At 46.5% G+C, this 21,515-nt stretch overlaps 1 protein-coding gene across 1 annotated transcript in view; it reads right to left on the bottom strand.

Annotated features, from left to right (window-relative positions):
• The window catches only part of LOC118791858 (nesprin-2-like), a 112,426-nt gene that overhangs the window by 77,351 nt on the left and 13,560 nt on the right, over positions 1-21,515 (bottom strand). Inside the window, exons 10-34 of the mRNA XM_036549341.1 lie at positions 20,882-20,995; positions 20,390-20,521; positions 18,935-19,099; positions 18,558-18,670; positions 18,135-18,303; positions 17,851-17,947; positions 17,250-17,443; positions 16,546-16,710; positions 15,801-15,938; positions 14,968-15,063; positions 14,352-14,528; positions 13,805-13,963; positions 11,554-12,810; positions 10,412-10,546; positions 7,020-7,213; positions 6,730-6,799; positions 5,796-5,902; positions 4,947-5,070; positions 4,680-4,831; positions 4,257-4,410; positions 3,197-3,804; positions 2,661-2,816; positions 2,052-2,202; positions 1,016-1,174; positions 130-297 (exon numbers count right to left, since the gene is read on the bottom strand). Coding sequence (XP_036405234.1) covers positions 130-297; positions 1,016-1,174; positions 2,052-2,202; positions 2,661-2,816; positions 3,197-3,804; positions 4,257-4,410; positions 4,680-4,831; positions 4,947-5,070; positions 5,796-5,902; positions 6,730-6,799; positions 7,020-7,213; positions 10,412-10,546; positions 11,554-12,810; positions 13,805-13,963; positions 14,352-14,528; positions 14,968-15,063; positions 15,801-15,938; positions 16,546-16,710; positions 17,250-17,443; positions 17,851-17,947; positions 18,135-18,303; positions 18,558-18,670; positions 18,935-19,099; positions 20,390-20,521; positions 20,882-20,995 — 5,154 coding nt within the window. The remainder of the gene's footprint in view (positions 1-129; positions 298-1,015; positions 1,175-2,051; positions 2,203-2,660; positions 2,817-3,196; positions 3,805-4,256; positions 4,411-4,679; positions 4,832-4,946; positions 5,071-5,795; positions 5,903-6,729; positions 6,800-7,019; positions 7,214-10,411; positions 10,547-11,553; positions 12,811-13,804; positions 13,964-14,351; positions 14,529-14,967; positions 15,064-15,800; positions 15,939-16,545; positions 16,711-17,249; positions 17,444-17,850; positions 17,948-18,134; positions 18,304-18,557; positions 18,671-18,934; positions 19,100-20,389; positions 20,522-20,881; positions 20,996-21,515) is intronic.

Here is a 21,515-nt window from a genome sequence, read left to right as displayed (position 1 = left end):
GGGTTGTTTGCACTGTGTCCTTAAGAAGAGCAGTTATAAAAATGTCCAAGGCTGCTCGTGAAAGATTTGCAAAGTCTCACTTTTATCCTATATTGGGTTGGTGCAGGATGAGTTTGGGCGGTGCGTTACCTGCAGGTCCTTGACCTCCTGATCACTCTGGAAGGGGTGCGCCTCCACGAAAATGGACAGCTTGTTGCCGGTCCAGCCCTCCACCTCACCTCCCAGCTGTAGCAGCTTCTCCCACAGTGCCAGCCCCACCTGCAAGCTGTCCATGTGGGAGTCTGTCTTCTCTGTCACCTGAACCACCAGACATGCGGCCAATCAGAACTTTGCAACAGGTGAAGCCCCAAACACACACTCAATGAAAGCTCAGCATTGCCTGATCCTTGTACGGCATGCACAGGTGATTACCTGAACCCAGAGACAAGCAGCCAATCAGAATATGGTATCCCCCTTCCCCTCCTTGAAGCTGAAGCTGCATTCCTAAACCTACAGACAACTAAATACCCAGAGTCCTGAGAGCCAATGAGCCAATCTTTCTACAAGTACAAAGTGCATCTAATCAGAGAACTTTCTACCATCCAGGAATCTTCAGATTCTATCTCAAACAGCTACAATATACTCACGGTCCTGTTGTATTCAGCTCTAAAACATTGCATAAACAAAGATCTAAAGCAATGAACTTATGAATTAACAATCCTCTATTTTTTAAAAGGACAACAGGAATTGAGCACTTCAGGGAGATAATGATAGTCTGAGACCTGTGCTAGCATTGATCTCAGATCATCTGTGAGGTGAAAACACCTTGCAGGAAAGTCACTGCTGTCACTGTTGCCAGGCCAGTTTTCACACACACAATCTCCAAAGGCCCAAATCTCACAGCGGAAAGTGACTCAGAGACGGCACTTGTTGCCACAGGAAGTGAACATGACCAAGGCGCAAGACCAGGAGGCACATGACAGGGGGGCTCAGAACAGGGAGGGGCAAGACCCCCAGGGTAAAAGGGCTGACTCACATCCAGCCAGCGGTCCACCAAGTCGTCGGCCTCACTCTCAAAGGGGGCGTCTGGGCAGCCGGGCACCTTCCTCAGCTGGGACTGCAGCTGTCTGCACACTCCCCGAATCTCATCCACCCCCTCAGACAGGCCAGCCAGGTCCTCCTTTATCCCGCGGACCTAGGGGGTAGGGGTAGGGGGTACGCACAATGCACATGCATGCACACACACACAGACCAGACAGAGAGTTCACTCAGCATGATGTTTACAGAGCACACTTTTGTGTCATTAGTCAGAATATTAGCAGAATGTCTAAGCTCTCCTGTTCAGCATTCTCTCAGCCAATGTCTGGTTCTGAGCGGAACATTGTATTCCAATTAGCTTATGCTGCCTCTTGAATATTTTGACAAATAACCACACATTAGCATGCATGGTAAGCGCTGCAAAAACAGTCCAATTAAAAACATAGATGCAAATTCAGAGGACTCTAATGTAATGATAACAACAACAGGCCTGCTCGCAGCTAGCTGTATTATGGAGGGGTAGTAATGATAATTCATGCAATGATTGCTGGGGGATGTCTGTCCTTACCAACTACAAAGAAGGACAGTCAGGAGCAAATTTAAGAAACATCCTTGAGGTGTTCTGCTCAATCCATGTTATGTAAGTCACTTTCACAAATGCTAAATCAGCTGCTATCTCAGTGCTGTGATTAGGTGTATTTGGATGCGGTCAGCTGTGTCATGTATGTACCCTCTCATGTGACTTGATTAGATGCACTTTGTACTTGTTCTTTGTCGCACTGGATAAGAGCGTATGTCAAATGCCAACATTAGAGTTAATGTCATCATATCAAGCTGTAATGTTCTACAGACACCTGTGCTGTGGCACTGTTTATTGGCAACGGAACATCACCACATGAAAGTCAGCAAAGTGCTTGCTGCACTGAGGGGAAATGAAAGGCAATTAGTGCCCTCTAGTGGTGGTCACAGAGCACTGACTCTCAGTACTGCAGGGGGAAATGTTGCAGGACAGGACAATGTGGCAGGTGTGTTACCTTGGTGATGAGTCTCTGCAGGTTGTCCTTGGCCATGTAGGAGGTGTGCTCACTGAGCGTAAACTCTGCCCGCTGCAGGGTGGCCCCTAGGTGCCCGCGGCAGGTCTGGAACCTCTTCAGTAGGTCTGTCAGAGTACGGCACTGCTCCTGTCTGCACAGAAAAATGTGGATGTAGCAGCCAATCACAGCGCTGTTCCCCGGACCATTATCCTTGGGCTTCCTCCACAGCCCATATTCTCTGTATCTCTGTGACCTCTCCATCCCATCATTCAATTTCCCTCTTCATCCCTCCCTCTTTCACACCCTCACCTCCATACCCACTCCCCCACATTTCTCCCCCATTTATTCTTACCCTCAACATCTTCTAATTCATCCCCTCTCCTTCTTTCTTCCTCCCCCTCCTAACTCTTTCCCTCCCTATAATAAAAACTCAAAAATAAACTGAGCAGATAAACGATATGTATCATTGAACCCAAATTGTTGTCCCTTCAGTTGCTCCTTAGCCACATATTTGGTAGCCAAAATAGCACACTCTGGCTTTTCCCCCCAAAAGTATACCATTCTCTCTGTCCGTCTGTCTGTCTGCCTCTCTGTCTCTCTCTTTCTTACCGCTCGGTCACAGTTCTGTGAGCCTCCTCCCACAGCGTCTCCAGCTCCCCTGTGGGGTCCTCACTGCCCCGCCCAGTCTCAGGGGCCTGCTGCAGGCTCTCCAGCTCAGTGCGCTGTGCAGTCAGTCGGGCCTGCATATCAGCCAGGGCCCGCATTCTGCCCACGGGTCGAGAGAGAGTGCTCAGGGTAACACAGAGCAGTCAGGGAAATACAGCAGTCAGGGAAACAGGCAGAGGGGTCAGGGAAATACAGCAGTCAGGGAAACAGGTAGAGGGGTCAGGGAAATACAGCAGTCAGGGAAACAGGCAGAGGGGTCAGGGAAATACAGCAGTCAGGGAAACAGGTAGAGGGGTCAGGGAAATACAGCAGTCAGGGAAACAGGCAGAGGGGTCAGGGAAATACAGCAGTCAGGGAAACAGGCAGAGGGGTCAGGGAAATACAGCAGTCAGGGAAACAGGCATACTGCCTCATTTATCAGCACAGTGTATCCTGTATTGGCATAGGTTACCAGAACATTGTAAATGTCTGCACTGTACCTGTGCTGCAGGGCTGGCAGTGTAGGCTCCTTCAGGGCCTGGCTCTCCGCTGCCCCCCGGACCTCCTGCAGTGCTGTTCGCAGCACCTTCCTCCTCTCTCCCAGCAAAGGCATCTCCTGCCCTGCCCCCTCCTGCATCCGCTGGGCGAAGTGGGCGTCGGCCTCCTCCAGCCTCTGCACCAGCTCCAGCACCAGGTCCTGGCAGGAGGTGGGCACTGCGTCCTTGACCAGTGAGAGCCGGGCCTCCCCCAGGAGCCGGTCCAGACGGACTGCCTCATCCCCAGCCTCCCGTGCGCACAGACGGACCCCCGCCAGCCTGGCGCGGCAGTCCCGTGCCGCCCCCACAGCCCCCTGGGGGGTGGGCGCCCACACGCCTGCGACATCCCGCTCCACGCCCCGCAAGGTCGCCAGGAAGCGGTCCAGGGCCCGGACAGCCGCCCCAGCCCGGAACACCCGCTGCCTCAGCTCATCCAGCGCCCGCCGGCAGCCCAGGGTTGCCCGGCCCAGGGCCAGACGCTCATCCGGATCCAGCTCACCTGGTACCTCCCTGTCTTCCCGGTCCACACTGGAGAGACAGTCCATCCCACGCTGGATCCCCTCCTCCATATCCTGGGAAGAGAAAACCCATTTTACGATGAAAACATGGCAACCCATGTCTGAGTATAAACATGGATCTGCATGTTTTGATCAAAGTGCACTCATCTTGTATGTCACTCTGGGTAAGAGTGCCTAATTGATGCCAACAATGTAAATGTAATGTTATATGCACTCTCTTGTATTTCACGCTGGATAAGGGCATCTGCTGAGCGACAAAATGTAAATATAATTTGTTCCACACAAAATCCTGAACAGAGATCCTGATGGAACAGGAACACAAGGTGATTGCCAGGTGGAAACAAACTGGGGTTAAATAAAATAGAGAAGCCAGGTCAAGTTTTAACCAAGACATCCTTTCAGTGGTCAACATCCACAAAGGAAGATACGGTGAAATACTGCCTCCATTCTATTCGTTCCTCTTTATTATGTGAAAGTTAAGTTTCTCAGGTGTTCCGATGTCATACCTTGATATTGTCCTGCAACACTGAGGCCTCAGACAGGGTGAGAGCGCAGATCTCCTTCGGTTTCTCAAAGAGGAGGTCCAGGCATTCAGAAATGCGCACCATGTCATCATCCACAGAACCAACCAGCTCCAGGGTCGTGTGCAGAGACTTCATCCTGATGGAATACACACTATGTCTCCACTGTTTGGCCTAAGAATACTGATTACTGTACCAAGGCTCTGCTGAGTCTGTATGTGATTGAATCCATTATGTTGTGCACAATGCTTGTGTGTGTGTGTGTGTATGTGTGTGTGTGTGTGTGTGTGTGTGTGTGTGTGTGTGTGTGTTTGTGTGTGTATGTGTCTGTGTGTGTGTGAGTGTGTGTGTGTGTGTGTGTATGTGTGTGTGTATGTGAGTGTGTGTATGTGTGTGTGTGTATGGTACCTCCTCTGCAGCCAGATCTGCTGCCCTCTCCACTGCTGCAGGAGTTTGTTCCTGTGCTCCTCCATGCTGTGCCCCACACCCTCCAGTTGGGAACACTGGGAGTACTGCAGCTCAAACTCAAACCACAGCTGCTCTGTCCCCTCTTTCAGCCTCTACGGCACAGAGACACAGTCAACCACAGCCCCTCTGTCTCTTCTTTCAGCACAGAGACAGTTAAACACAGCCTCTTTCAGCCTCTACAGCACAGAGACACAGCCAGAGACACACCTGCAACTCTTGAAGGTGAGCTCGCACGGCAGAGAGGGTGACAGAACCAGGGGGAAATTCAGACTGCAGACTCTTTTGGTTCTGCTCCAGCTGGGTCTCAAAAGCACTGCTGGAAGCCTGGTATCTGACAGAGAGAGATATATTTCATAAGGTGAAAATACAGCCGTTTGTGTCACAGAGTTTGTGATTACTGAGAGGCAATTTAACAAATTTCAGGCAGCTGAAAATAATGCATATCTAACAGTGGGCCATATAAGGAAAGATTCAAATACTAATGGCACCCTCCAAATACTGAGTTCACCTCTGGGGAGATCAGATATAGCTTTTTCTTTCTGAGGAGGGGAAAGGGTTGTTGAAAAGGAGAGGGAGGGGTCAGGTCTCAAGTGTTAGAAACTGTTGTTAGGGTTTGGGTTCATTTGGATAAGAGTTAGGGTTAGTGTTAGAGTTAGGGCAGAGAATCTTTGAGATTACTCTTTCTACCATTTGCTGATATGCAACTGTTGTAAGGACAAGAAGATATGCTCTGTTAGTGTGAACTTATGTTTTAATTTAGAATGTTACATGTTGTAATGAGGGGGATAAGTGTAAGGTTGTTAAGGTTGGGGCTGAGGTTGGTATCAGGATTGGGGTTGCAGTTAGGCTTAGGGTTGGGGATGGAGCTAAGGTTAGGGTCAGGGTGAGGGTTAGGATTAAGGTTGCCATAGGGACAGGGTTAAACTGGGGTCAGGGTTAGAGCTGGCATCGGGAGAGGGTTTAATTGGGGTCAAGGTTGTGGGATAGTGCTGGGGTTGAGGTTAGGGTTAAGGTCAGGGTTGGGGCTGGCATAGGGATGCGGTTAGGGCACCCTACCTCTCCAGCTCCTCCTGTTCAGCTGACTCCTCTTCCGTTGGAAAGGCCTGAATGACTGTGTGCTCTGCTGTCTGTTTCACCTTCACACTGTCTGCCCTGACGATCACCTGAGAAAACTACAAGAGCACTCTGTCAGGGGCCACAGAATACAAAACAGAGCTGCTATAAATGCACAATCACATCCAGTTACAAAGTATGACAACATGATGCATGTGTTTTGGAGGAATCCCCCATTCTCCCACCCATTCTTCACCCAATCCTTAATTAACAGGTTATAATAGCATATAGACTTCTTATAAAAGCCTTAAAGGGCACCTTGGGTTGTTTTTTGAAATGTTTTCTGAAATTTACTTTCACCTGTCCATCAGACTGGGGCATGTAATCAGCTTAATCTTTAAGATAACATCTTAGAAGTATTTGAACATGAAACCCACAGAAAGTATTTAGCTGGATATAAGCAGCGTTCACCAAGTCAGTGACCCTAACACACCAGTTGACAGAAATAGAATAGGGACTACAACTTTACTGTCAGCTTCAGAGCAGGAGGAAATTTGCCTTTTTGCTTCACACTCAAAAGTGAGAGGGCAGGAGTGAACCACAGTGAAGCGCCCCTGGAGTAGTTTTTGGTGTACAGTGCCTGACTCAAGGGCACACTGGTTGCCTACCGCAGCAGGGATACAAACCTCTAACCAATAAAATCGTCTGGTTTCTAGCCTGGACCACAGTCATTCCCATATAAATGCTTGATATATCGAACCAGACACTGTTCCCGAGCTCTACTTTTGCAGTGTCCCCTGAGACACTGTGTTTAGTGATCTCTTTAAATGCATTAGTCTAGTCTAGAAACTACGATTTGTGACTGCAGAGATTAACTGCACACTGGAATCCTGTCAGATGTTGAAACCGTCGGTGGTGTCCAGGGGTGCCACAGTACCTTGGATACCACTGGGCCTTCAGGAGAGTCCTGCTGACAGAGCTCCTCTGTGGTGCCTTTCCTCTTGTGCCTTCAGAAGTGAAACACACAGAGACTATGATTCCACAAACAGGGGGTGGAAGTTAACATGTCTGTTCTATTGCCATGGGAGAATTCTTATACAGGTCAGCTTATGTCTGTCTATTTCTGTCTTTATGTATCTCTGTTTCTCAAATAAATTCAATTCAGTGTTGCTTTACTGGCAGGATTTTCTTCCTTTATCTCTGTCTCTCTCTCTCTGTCCCTCTTACCTGGCCTGACTCGGCAGGGTGTCCCTGACTTCTCCAAACCTCCTTTGCACAGTCTGCATCCTCCTCTCGCATTCTTTTAGCTGCACCATTGACAGGCGGTGTGTCCCCTCTGAGTTCAGCAAGTTACACAGGTCCCTTAGTGCCCCCATGTGCTGGCAAGCCTGGGCCATGCTGTCCACCATGGAGAGACACACCTGGAACCACAGCAGATCAACCCCCGGATCACCCGACGGGACCAGAAACCCCACCAACGAAGTGACATCCTTGAATCGCTGATGCTTATCACCATCCATGGGTCATTCCGGCTATTCCTGGGTCTTCAAGACTAAACAGTGCCTCTGCTCCAGAGCTCTTTGTTCACTTCCAGAGAATGTGATTGGTTGGATGTCCCAAGCATACACCAATCAATGGCCCTTAATATGCTGATTACTGAGTACCCCCAGGGAGACTGACATCGTAACTAGAAGAACCTCTAAATTTACCCCTAAACAAAGCACATAAACAGAAACCGCTGTTGCTGTTTAGAACAGGTTTTAAAGACGGAAGCTTAAGGTAACCTGGTTGATCATAACCAAGCAGGTCAACCCAAACAGTGAAGGAGGTCACAGTCAACAAAACATTATATTCCTACATATATGTCGCACTATATTCTCAGTATAATCAGCCTTTAGATGGTGTGCTATGTTACTTTGCAGGTTGCATGCAGATTTCATTGCAGTGTTCATTGCACCCATGCATGCCATGTGGTTACTCAGTGAGCTCATGGTACGTCTTCCAGAGCAGGTCCAGGTCCACAAAAACACTTATCTTATGGAAATAACTCATGGGCATATTTTGAAGGGATGACGTTCTTATCTCATGGAATTGACTTCAAATAAAGGGAATAATTTGTAATTAGTATCTCATTTCCTTGTGATCTTAGTTGTTCCATGGATATAGTAAACCATTCCCTGGTGATAAGGAATTTCCTTTTGATATTAAGAAGTTTCCTTGAGCTATTCAGATGAGGATATCTTTCCCACGTGATATTAAGTCAGACTAAACGTGACATTAAGTCAAACCCAGAAGCAAAGTAAGCCATTGCCACCAGATACTAAGATGTTCCCTTGAGCTAAATATTTTTCTTCCCATGTCCCCTTAGGGGCTCTATACAAAGGTGTCCATAGCCCCTTTCAGACATGCACTGCAACCCTGAACTTATCTAGACATTACCCGGAGGAGCTGTATGTGAGAATGCAAATGTCCGAATCAGTTGGACTGGACATTAAATGGACTTTATCCTGCCAGTTCCCTGGTACAAAATCTGTGTAATGTCCAATTGAGTCCATGTGTGAATAGAGAAGGTCATTTTCTGGAGAATTCACACTGAGCTAGTGTGTGTGTTGATGACATTTCTATCACGTGACTGACGCGAAACAGGAAGAATACAAAACACCTGCTTCGTACTCTTTTCTGCTTGCCTTGCTTTCCACTCTTTCATTGATATTGCAGATACGTCCAAACACATGTTATTTTAGGTCCAACGATCGTTAAAGAGATAGTTAGCTATACCTATACTGCCAAAACTTGTCTCTTATGATGATTAATAACGTTGGTTAGTAGTTTATTATCTGGTTAGTAGCTAGCCAAGCAATAGCTATGTAATAGTGATAGGTATAGTGAGATAGGTGAACCTAACATTACATAGCAAACAACAAAAACTTACCTTCCTGTTATAATAAATGTATAATTAATAATAAATGTACCAGTAGCACCATTTGGATGGCTATGTGTGTTATTTTTATAGCCTACCCAAAAGTACAATAGCTATATTCGCTTCTCCTCCTCCATGCCACATTATGTGCCTGTACCACCAAAAGGTAAGACATTGAAAAGGAAAAACCTGAAAATACTTCAACTCGCAAATGTTACGGCTATGGTCGTAGCCCGGGATCCTGTGTGCACGTTCAGGGTCACATCCTTAAGTCTAGGATGAAATTTGTTTAAATAAAAATTAATACAGATCCATAAATATTTATTTAGTGTATAGCTGCAGAATAAGATATCCTCATAACAGTAATTATCCTTGGGCTTGAGATAAAGTCATTGTAAAGGTGCACCTGTCCCTTTAATTGTTTGGTTGGGTCTCATGGTAAGTGGGCAGAGTGATTGGAAGCCGGGAGGCATAAAGATGGTTGTTTATGGCCGCCTCGGGGCTGAGAGTTGCCAGCACTGCTTCAGCGCCGCATCTGATAACACAAGACTTCGAAAGCCACAACTCGGGGACTCACCGCAACCTGGAGACCAACCACCAAGGGATTTGATGGTGTGTGCCCGAAAGGAAGGACTGTAGCTGACTTGTAGAAACAACTTAAACATTAAACAAACTAAGGAAATGCAGACGTGAGAAAGCTTGTATCGTGGGTATTGTGGCGTCTTGACCCGGTAAGCACCTTTATCTTTACTGGCTGCCATTTCAAGCCCAGTATAGATAATTCTTCCGCATATCTTTCACGGGTCTGAAGGAGGCACGCAGGGAATGTTAGGGCATTGCATGAGAGGTTTCCATGAGACATTATATTCTTTTACCCCTAGACAACGTTTTGCTTTGTGCACACCTGTAACACGAACACTTTTCATGAACTCGTCATTACTTTTCACTTGTGAGAATGCAAGTGGTGTCTAACTGAAAAATACCATGAGGAAATCTGGACGTTCCTAAACTCGCAATGATGGAGTTTCATGCGACAATGTAACATACTACAAATGTAATTATTAATGGTCGCATACTGGGTACTACACTGAAAAATAGCATGCAGTATAGAATATATACTTGTGTAGTACGCAGTACACAGCATGCAGTTGGCGGTTTCGAGTACAGCCACTGTGATTTCTGCAGTGTACTTTTTGCATCATGTCCTGCCTCCTGCACGCTCTACCCAGCCACCACCCCTCGCCTAAACCAAATGGAGAATTTCCAGTAGGTGAGAACGCGTCTGACAAAATCTCCTGTTGTGTGCTACATGCCTGAAAGGGCAATTCTGGACAATGTCCCGACCTGATTCTCCGGACATTGTCCAGTTCATATGTGAAAATGGCTCATGACAGTATAGGGACATTCACTATTTGTACAATTCCTTTGGGCACTGCAGTAGTTCTGAATATATTATAAAGCATTCCAAACAGGGTACTTTGAAAACCCTTATGGGGTACTCAAGAGAAAAATGTTTGGGAACCACTGATCCACTACTCTAAGCTGTTCCTGGCAACCAACAAAAGTAATCAAACAAGCTCTTCCAAGGGTCGGCCCCTGCTCCCAGTTTAGTAGGATTAACATCAGGCCTCTCCCATGCTGGCTGCACATCACGGATGAGCCGGGCCTGCAAAGCACAAAGATTCAGGGTTCCACATACCTCCCACTGTGTCCTCACTGAGCATGTGAGGGCCTCCACCTCCCTGAGCTGGGCCACAGAGCAGAAAGACCCCAAGCCCTCCGACGACCTCAAGAACTCCTCCAGGATTGCAGGGTTGAGTGTCTGCAAGATCGCCTGGGGAGAGATCATTCCCAGCCTTACACAAGTCACCTAGGGTCAAACCCCACCCTGTGCTGAGTGAGACCAGCTACCTAACTATAGGCTCCTATTCATTTTTCAATGAGAAAAAATTTTTTCACCATTATTCAATGAGGGTTCAGTTCCACATTTACATTTTGTCACTTAGCAGACACTCTTATCCAGAGTGATGTACAAGATAAGCACATTTATCATTTGAATTTTTGCCATCTGGAGTGCCCAACCAGATGACCATTTAATGATACATTTACAATTGCTGACATCTAGTAGAAGCTCTTATCCAAAGCGAAGTCAAGCACTAAATGCATCCAGCAAAATTACACAAAACTTCACACACACAAGGACATCACCATTCATACATGAACAAGAGCCAGTATCAAACAAGAAGTATGGGAAATGGAGTGGGTGGGGAATCCAAGATGTCACATAGCAAATCAGCTGTAGGGAGGGATGATTAGGTGACCACATTTAGGGTTTCAGACAGGGAGTTTGGCCAGGAAACTTCAGCCGAAGTTTCCTGGCCTCTCTATGAAGTTCTTTCCTAGAGATCACCACAATGAGTCAGGACCTCCATTTAACTTCCAAAACATGATGCCTACCGCACAGTGTCCCCAGGGGACATTCCACAGAAGGCACTGCTAACAATGGGGCATAGATCTGTGAGGTCAGAGAAACTATTTCATTTCATCTGACCAATGCACTAAGGAACTGGATGTACTGTGTCCAAAGGGAAGGTAGAACCCAACTGGCTCACCAATACCAGTGCCAACGGAAATCTGGTTTTCCCGGGGGGTCTCCCATCAAAGTACAAACCTGACCCAGCTTAGCATCAGCTGTTTGCCATGAGAAGCCTTAAGCTGCTCTAATGCAGTCTCAGGGATGGCATGAGATGAAACAACAAAATAAATAGATAAAGAAAGAGAAGAAAACAAGAAAGGAAAGTGCTGTTATTAGTATTAGTATTAAATACTTTTAAAACTTGCCTCTTTTCTTGCTGCTCCTTCTTCAGAGGTCTGTCTGCTGCTGTAGACTGCAATGGCACCCAGGATGCAGTCTTGGAGGCATTTCCTGGCCCTCTCAAACCTGTCTTTGGCCTGGACCTCTGCTTTGCTGTCAGTCTCAGTACTTGTCTGGGGAGTCTGTCTGACGAGGGGGGGTGTTTTAGCCTGCATGTACGTGTGCGTGGGGGAGAGGGGTTGGGCATGGGGCAGGATCTGAATCCTAGCAGGGACCAGAACTGGGGCCTGGACCTGAGCCTGTGACTGGGATAGAAGTTGGGGCCTTGCAGAATCCTGGGGTTTGGCAGATGCCTTTTCATGGAGACATGCTTGGGGCTGGACTTGAGCCTGTGACTGGGGTAGATCTTTTGGCCCTGCAGAGGCCTGGACCTGGGGCTGGACTTTAGCCTGTGACTGGGGTATATCTTTTGGCCTTGCAGAGGTCTGGACCTGGGGTTGGACTTTAGCCTGTGACTGGGGTATATCTTTTGGCCTTGCAGAGGTCTGGACCTGGGGCTGGACTTTAGCCTGTGACTGGGGTAGATTTTTTGGCCTTGCAGAGGCCTGGACATCGGGCTGGACTTTAGCCTGTGACTGGGGTAGATTTTTTGGCCCTGCAGAGGCCTGGACGTCAGGCTGGACTTTAGCCTGTGACTGGGGTAGATCTTTTGGCCTTGCAGAGGCCTGGACCTGGGGTTGAACTTTAGCCTGTGACTGGGGTAGATTTTTTGGCCTTGCAGAGGCCTGGATGTCGGGCTGGACTTTTGCCTGTGACTGGGGTGAATCTTTGGATCTTGAAGTAGCCTGGGGCTGTGGCTGGACATGTGGCTGGGGTGTATGTTGATCCTGGGTCTGGGTGCAGATATAGGGTTGGTAAGGATGTTGAGTGTTGTGGCTGGTGTAGGTATGAGGTTCTGGCTGAGCTGAGGTGTGGGCCGGGACCTTGCCATAGGCTTGAGGCTGGATTTTGGCCTGGCTGTGGATTGGAGTGAGGGGTGATGTCTGAGTCTGTGCTTGCGGCTGGAGGCTGGCCTTAGCTTGAGGCTGTACCACTGCCTGGGCATACGTGAAGGGTCTAAGCAGGGCCAGATCTGGGATCGAGGGGTCATTCAGTTCCTGGGGCTGGGGGTCAGTTGAGTGTGGTTTCTCCCCCATCTGGATAAAGATCTTAGCAGGTGGCTGGGCTTCACCAGGGCTTTGGTGTCGTCGAACACCTAGAGAGCTAAGCATTCCCACTGCCTCCTGGGAAAACAAAGACACACAAGCTGTCAGGAGAGAGACATACTTTCTGCAAAGCCGAAGCACAGCAACATGTACGGTCAAATCAGAGAAACATGTGCTGACAACACCTGCAGGAAGAGAGAAACACCTTCAAAAAGAGAGAAACATGCAGTCACATCAGAAACAAGTAGGAAAAACACAGAATCAAGCATCCTTACTGTACATGTTCTGTTTCTTGGTAAAATGCTACACCTTTCCACACCCTAGAGGAAAGCAGACTGCAAGAGCATGGGTCCTTACCCAGGGGCATTTCTAGCTATTGAAAAGATCCGAGGCAAAGTCAAATTTGCCTGGGGCTTGTCTTTTTTTTGAAGGGATATCGGTATCGGTAGGTTGGGGAGGTTATATCTACCTTTATAATAAATAAATATTATCACACCTTTGGATGCTGCAAGTCAAGTTTCACTCTGTTACACAGTCTGTCTGTTGTTTTGCTATAAACACCTCCTTTTTCAGGGTGAAAATATTCGGGGCTAAGCTTAAAATATTTTTGGACCTAACGACACCACTGTCTTTACCTACAGTACCAGTCAAAAGTTTGGACACACTTTTCTTTCTATATTTTTACCATTTTCCACATTTTAGAATAATATTAAAGTCATCACAACTATGAAACAACACAAATGGAATTGTGCAGTGACCAAAAATCGATCAATCAATTACAAAAATCACAAAAATCAAATCAAATCAAAAATATCTTCTATTGTAGATTCTTCGAAATAGCCAAAAATATTTTTTTAAATTAAATTTTTTCTGGAAAGAAATTCATACATAGGCATCAACTACATGATGTATATTTGTCTAAGAAAAAGGAATTCATGCACTTATGCATTTGTCTTTAGATCAAAATGTCTTTGAATGCATGTTTCCCATTATCTTAGTCAGATGCTCCACACTTTTGGTTGGTACTGTACACTGATAAAGGGTCATGAGTATTGGCCGGGGGGGACAGCACCTTGGACTGAGTGAGTGCGTGTCTGATTCTGTCCTGCATCTCGGACCCGCTGAGGCACAGCAGGGGCCAGCTCCTCCGAACCGTCACCAACCCAGCCTGAAAGTCCTGATGCTCTGTCACCACCTGCCCCTCCAGCTGCAGGCCTCGAGAGATCAGCACCTGGCCAGCCAAAAAAAATGTCGGGAAACCAGAGAGATCAACTCTCAGTCAAATACCAACAGGAAATCAGCTGGAAGGAGCCACAGCTTGTAACAGTGCAATCAGGCATAATTAGACATAGGGTAGGAATGTGAAAGTGAGGCTTCATGAATCTCATAATGGGTGGAACTGTGACATGCTTTCAGTCATTGACTCAGATGAACCAATCAAAAGACAGCAAAGCCCCATGGTAACAGGACAGGCTCAACATGGACAGGCTCAACTCAGTGTGTCACAGATGATGATTGTAGATATTTAAACGGGTTGTGAAGCCCTGAATCTGATTTGCAACATTTAACAATGGCAGTGGTGAAAGTACTATGCCCCACAGTCACACTGCAAGCCTTACTTTAGCCCTGGGGTCATGACCCCATTGGCCCCGCCTCTCCCCTTCCTTTAGGAGCCAATAGACCTCCCGGGCCTCCGTGTCCCAGTGCTCCAACTCCGCCACTCGGCCCTCCAGGACCGACGCATTCCGCTGCAGCTGCTCACTGGCCCGCTCTGCCCCATCCAGCGCCTGCTTCACCTGCCCAGACACGCCCACACACTCAGGTCACACCCACTTAGTTTAAACAGCTAAATAGACTTACTGTATAAAGGGAATTGTGCCCTAAAGCTAGTTTTCATATAGTATGTCTAACTGTAATTCATTTCAGTGATAAAGACAGTCAAAGGCCTTCCGAGCCAGCACATTCAAAGGGCACCTGTGGCTATGATCCGTAAAAAAGATCAGAGCTTTACTTCAAAATGACCATTTAACATTTATATATGAAAAGAGACTGAAATTAACATTAAGCATCTTGAAGAAAAGCCAGAAAGTATTTGAAAATTCTTAGCTGCCCCCCTTTCAAGGCACATTTAGAAATGTCTGCTGCACCTTTTAAATAAAGGCTTTTCACCTCTCAAAGAACAGCACAAGGTGCTTTTAAAAATGTTAGGTGAAGGACAGAGCCACGGCAATGCACCTCATGCACGCTGAGTCTGAGTTTTTGCAGAATCTGGCCTGAAAAATCAGCCGACGTGGAGTCCAAGTCTGTCGTCTTCAGCTTTGTCACCATGAGCTGAAAAACATGAACAGATATCTAAATCCATCCACTATCTGTGACTGACACAGACTGATGTGTAACGCTGTATTGAGCAGTCAGGTCACATGAAACAAGAAATTCTGCCTGCATGTTTTAAAGATGGGATCTGAGTGTGTTTGAGCTGATTAAAATATGAGAAGATGAAGCATGTTTGGGGTTCAGGGCTCTGGTTTCACAAAAGTTGCACTCTTCCCCACATGTCAGAAGATCATCACCACAGATATTCTATATATTAACCAGACATTCAGCTTAGTTTGTTTCGCATTGAAAGTTCTGTCTTTGTCATTAACAAATCAATATGTGTTCTCATTGGCTGGCTTGCTGTTGATATTCTTGAAGGGGTGTGATCTTTAATAGAACATCCACCGCTGCTAGTACAGCAATGTGGGTAAAAAAACCCTCCTTTCACCAACAACAGTCTCCTCGATAAGCAAGTATGGACAGAAAGCAAGAGCTAAATGTCTGGTCATGTAGAACGCCTATGCTGTCCCATCCCATCAATGTGCAGGCAGCACTAAAGGTGATGTCTGAACCCTTCATATTTTCATCATTGCCACTGCTACATTTTAATCACAGCCCACACTTCAAGGGGATTGTGGGACTGATGATGTCATTTTGAAGGGGGCGTGGCAGAATTCCAACATGGTGGACAATTCCAACACAGTGCTCATGGTTAAGGGTTACAAAGACCCTGGAGGCTTTAGATACAGCACCTGCAGCCTCTTCCTGTACGCGCACAGGGAGGTGGATGACACCTCCAGTGGCTCTCTCAGCAGCAGTGTAGCTTCCTGGGTCAGGGCCTGGACCATGTGGGGTTTCTTTGGGGCTCCACCGGGCGCGGGGGACACAGCCTGGGTAAGGAAGATGGTCCAGATGGTTACAGGGTGTCTCCATTCAACATGGCCATGGACTCACAGGGGCCAGCGACGGGTTACACAAACAGGGAGGGAGCATGGGAAATGTACATGGCAATGTCAGAAACCCAAACAGGGACAAACTGAAAAGAAGGCATGTCCTAGTAAAAACAGAATAAACCATTGTTATTAATAACAATAATCTGTCTTTTTTAATTGATTGATTTAATTGACTTAATTAATTTTTTAATTTTGATGCATGTGCCCCCCTGCAGATAAACAAAAATGTGATAGAAAACTAGCCTTGACTTAAACCCCTTAATACAATGTATCTCATCTCATTTGTTCAAATAAACAATTTAATGACAAACATAATTCATATTTCAACCTGAAACTTTTGCTTTCCAGGGGTATTCCAGTACCCCTCAGGCCTAGAGTGGAGACAGTAGAAGTAGTCATATTCTTAAAATGTCCTTCCGCAAAAGCAGCCTCATTCGTTTAGTAAAGGTTGCAGGCTATCTTTTGGGGAATCCATCTGAGGCAGGCTCACTGATACAGAAGCCTGGTTTGTAACACACACTCTCCCAGCAGGGTTCAGCCTTACAAATCTGGTTCTTGTGATGAAGGTCGCCCACTGCTTGTTGAGTGCCTGCAGTTCAGCCGCCAGCGAACGGCTGGTCTCTGCATCCGTTCCTTCGATCAGGAGGTTCCCCACCTCATTCAGGTGGGCCTGGCGGGTGCTCCACTGTGACAGGCTCTCTGACATCACCTGGGATGGAAGGGTAAATGATACTAAGCCACAATGCTATAACATTACACACTTACTACAACTTATGTCAGTTGTCATAACCTGGTCATACTATTTTGGGTATGCTTCGGACAGAGCTTATGATGCATTATATAAGGCTTGTAAAGGTGTTTTTACAGGTGGCTTACAAAGCCCTAATGCACCATAATGTGGTGATGAAAGAAAAGCCGCACAATCAACTCATTGTAGCCCCAGTGAGTATTTTAATATGTACTGAGAATCCTACATACAGAATAAAGTTACAATAAAAAACAGAAAAATAAATTCATAATTAAATACTATCCAAGGACTCCATTAAAAATTATTTGTGTATAGATTAGATACATACTAAAATAGTTCAAAAATAAACATATGAAATTGAGCATCTTGGATAAAGTAATCACAGTGGACAGCAGGTCAAATATAAAACACATAAATGTTCACCCACTTCTTTAAGTGTTCATCCAGTTTTGGAAGATTCCCCTGTACTGGGAGAGAACTAGCTCAGTAAAGTGGGGTACCTCTGTCCCCCCTGGGGTGCGGGTTGCCTCCTGTCCTAGCCAGGCCTGCAGGGCCCGCAGGTCCTGATGGTAGTTGTCCCAGGCGGACAGGGCGCGTTCCAAGGCACCCCTCACTGCCGCCACAGCGTCAGTCCGAAGCGTGCTCTCGCTCTCCGCTTCCCTCACCAGCCTGGCAACACGCTGGGAATCCTCCACTGGGGGGGTAGGGGTGAGGAGAGGGGTCAGCCATGCTTTAAATGTCAATCTCTACATCAGTGCATGGCAACCTAAAGGGTGTTACAGTGTTACACTGAAGAAACAAAGGCACACTCGGGAGAAAGTAGATTCCTTCTACAAAACAGTGCCTGAAACGAGCCACAACACAATGTAGTAGATTAGGTTCCAAAAAAAAATTTTAAAAGATTTTTTGAAAATACTTTAATGCATAGGCATCAACTTCATTATTTATATTTGTCTAAGAAATAAATTTCATGCATTTAAGCATAAGTCTTTAGTTCAAAATGTCTTTGAATGCATGTTTCCCAATATCTTAATCAGGTATGTCCAGACTTTTGACTGGTACTGTATATACACACAGATACACATACACACACACCCCTACCTAGTGCAGACTTGCTGGTGTAGTTGCTGGCCACCGCCTTCATCCTGAGAAGCGCTGCCTCCAGCTGTGAGACCAGGCCTTGCTTTTCGACAGTCTCCTGGGCATCACAGACCCACTATGTCATTGTCAAGCTTATAGGAGAGTATGTACCACAAATGAGAAATAAACAGGCAGGAAACAGACACTAAATAGACACTGCGCTCCACAAATTTAACATAATCATATGAGTGTATGTGACTTTGGAACACAGAGTGCTGCCATTTTACATTGGCATGGCCACTTACATGCCAGTCCTGGAGCCGCTGGCGCACAGCCTCCTGGGAACTGTAGTGCTCTCTCCAGGAACGTATCTTACAGTCCATCTGGGTCAGCTGGTCCAGGACGGAGTGCCGGCACTCCTGGAACTCCAGTTTGATCCCATGGTACTTGGCTGTGACCCTGGCGCTTGTAAACCTGTAGGGAGAGCACAAGGTAATATGGGTCAGACCTTACATTACATCACATTCATTTATTAATGTACCCGATTATATATCTTACATTTTTTATGTTTTACATCAAATTATACTGTTGCATGTTAAGAAATGAAGAGTCCTCGCTCAGCGGCACAATTGCTGTGCTCTGTCTTGGATTTGAACCTGCACCTTTTGGTTGCAATCCCAGTTTGTTGTAACCAGGAACTGTGATGGTGGGGGAGGGGTTGCCGTTACCGTCTTTTGATCTGGTCCAATTTGCCCGCGGGCACCAGGGTGTCTCCATACTCATCTGTGTTGGGGAAAGTCTGCAGTGTCTGTAGGTGCACACCCATCTCCTTCATTGAAGCCTGAGAAAGGACATGCACACGCACCATGTTCAGATTCAGTGAGCATCAGCCACAGAGCATTCATGGCACAAACCCAGTTCAGGTTACCTGAACATCAATCACACAGCACTCATGGCACACACCGCGCTCAGGTTACCTGAACATCAACCACACAGCACTCATGGGCTACTGTGAGAAGAAAGAAAAGAGAGAGATAGAGAGAGAAGGAGAGGAAAAGAGAGAAGGAGAAAGAGTATGAGAAGAGGAAAGGGGGGAGGGAGAGACCTTGAGCAGTTCTCGCTTGTCTCTGGCTTTCTGGGCAGCGTGGGCGTGGTCCCGTGTGTGCCCATCCTCCTCTGTGAGCACTCTCTCCACCTGCAGCAGCCACCTACCCACTGCGTCCAGAGGAGCAGGAAGACTGTGATCGAGCTGCGTCTCACACTGCTGGACCTGCAGGAACAAACACACTCACTCTACATAATGTTAACGTTATACAGGAACACACAGTTACCATACATACACCTTAAACAGGAACACACACACAATTACCTTACACACACTCCCTTACACAGCAACACATACACACACACACACAAACACAAACACACACAGTGCCTTATTGCCCCTGCACAAAACAGGGACACAAATACACTAATACACAAACACTGAGCCCTTTAAAGGAGAGACAACCGTGTTGGATAAGAGAATTAGCAGATATGCCTGGGGCTGGTGCCAACACTAATATTAGTGTGAGTAACAGACTGCTATCCTCACTGTGCAGAGAGGTCTCATCATAAACAAATATAGAAGCTCTGTACAACGCACACTCTGCCAAGACAGCCCACCATCAGCACTGCCACCGCCCACTGAGGCCCATGGAACTGTGGGTATCAGCACAAGTGTGCTGTTAATTTCTATTACCATTAGTCTCTATGAGGTAGATTTACTGTTGGTGTGTATTTGACAGATTACTGTTGGTATGAGACAGTGTTCTGTGGGTCTCTACAAGGCAGTTTACTCTCTATGAGGCAGTGTGTTGTTAGTCTCGATGAGAGAGCATGCTGTTAGACTCTGTGAAGCAGGGTTCTGTCGGTTTTGTCGGTTAGGATAGTGTATGATAGCACAGTATAGTGTAGTGTGCCCAGTGTAATGTGTAGTGGTACAGGAAAGTGTAACGTAATCCAAAACACAGTGTAATGGAGTGGAGTGTAGTGTGGTGTGGTGTAGTATGTTGGTGTGTATCACCATGTAGCGTGGTGTAGTGTAGTATAGTGTAGTATTGATTAGTGTTGCCTTAGTTTAATGTAGTGAAAAGTATAGAACAGTGCAATGTAGTAAAAAAATGGCGGCGCTGCCCTGCTGGCAACCCGGACTTGTAATGCTTTTTATGCCTTTTTAATGTTTTTTTACTGCTTCGATTGTGAAGGCATTTTATGTGCGCAGCATTGAGTCCAAGACAAATTTCCCTAAGGGGACAATAAAGTATATCGTACAGCATGTGGAGTGTAGTATTGTACAATGTTGCATAGTATAGAATAGTGTAGTACAGTGCAGTATACTACAGTGTAGTATAGCATAGTACAGCGTAGCATATATTGATGTGTCATAGAGGAGTACAATGCAGTATAGTATAGCGTAGTACAGTGCCATATAGACTAATGTGTCATAGCATAGTAGTAGGCAGTATAACAGTGTTGTGCAGTGTAGTGTTCTCCAAGGCTCAGCGGGTGATCCCCATACCTCCTCTGCCAGGATGTCAAAGGCCTGTCTGAGGGCTCGCTGCTCCTCGCTGGAGTGGCCCCGTGCAGCGCTCAGCATGGGCATCACATGCCGTCGCTGCTCATCAAACGGCACCACGAATGTCTGGAATGCCTGGAGCCGACACACATGCGCGCACGCACACACACACACACACGCACACACACACACACACACATACATGTAGCACCTGTTACTGGAGACGGATGAGTGAGGCTTTGCCCAATAACATATCAAACAAACAAATTTTCCGGCGCCAAATAGACTGGTTCAACCCAGTCAACTAAGGGAAACTTACTGTATAATACTTATAATAGACTTGGCATTTATGAATCTGGATAATTTCAGGAGGGAAAAAAGTAACAAAATACCATACTTGAAAAAAGCTAAAACATCCATCTGGGATTTAAACCTAGCTGAAAGCCCTCAGGTCCCAGGGTTTAGCTCTTTAGCAAACTTAGCAATGCTACTTACCTGGTACCTCTGGGCATAGCTCCTGCCCTCTGTCGAGCCCCAAACCTCCAGCAGCTCCTGGTGGGCCTGCTGCAGCCATAATGTGACCTCCCTGACTTTCTGACTGGGGGTCGCCTGGGGTTACAGCAGAGAGGGAGGGGTAAAAAACAGAAAGGGGCAGAGCCCACTACCAACCTAATGTCATCCAATGGAAGAATTGTTCACAACAAACATAATGTGAAAAGAAGAAACATAGATGTATGTTTAGAGTATACTTATCATGGGCTTGTTACATACCTGTGAGGGGTAATCAAACAACAGGTAGCAAAACAAAAGATATCTGCAACAGCTAATATCAACAGTCAGTGTGTTATTAATAATCTGGGCTCCTCCCACTTCCTCCAGAGAGGAGGCAATCTCAGATAACTCTACTAATCTAGATTTTATGTTCCAAGCAAAACCATTTTAACCCCTTCAAAGCTGAAGCTAAACACTTCTGCTCATTCTTGAGCTCCACTCATGCTGCAGATTACAGGATGAAAAAATGATACAAATGTCTTTGCTTCTTGCTAGTACAAGGGCACTGGGAGACAACTGTTTTGAAGAACAGCAGGTAAAAACAAAATAGCAATTCTTCACAACATTTTTTCTTTGC

Source organism: Megalops cyprinoides, chromosome 17 (assembly GCF_013368585.1).
Source record: "Megalops cyprinoides isolate fMegCyp1 chromosome 17, fMegCyp1.pri, whole genome shotgun sequence".
Taxonomy (NCBI): Eukaryota; Metazoa; Chordata; class Actinopteri; order Elopiformes; family Megalopidae; genus Megalops; species Megalops cyprinoides.
The sequence above is the reverse complement of the archived record's forward strand: the minus strand, read 5'-3'. Positions and strand labels throughout refer to the sequence as shown.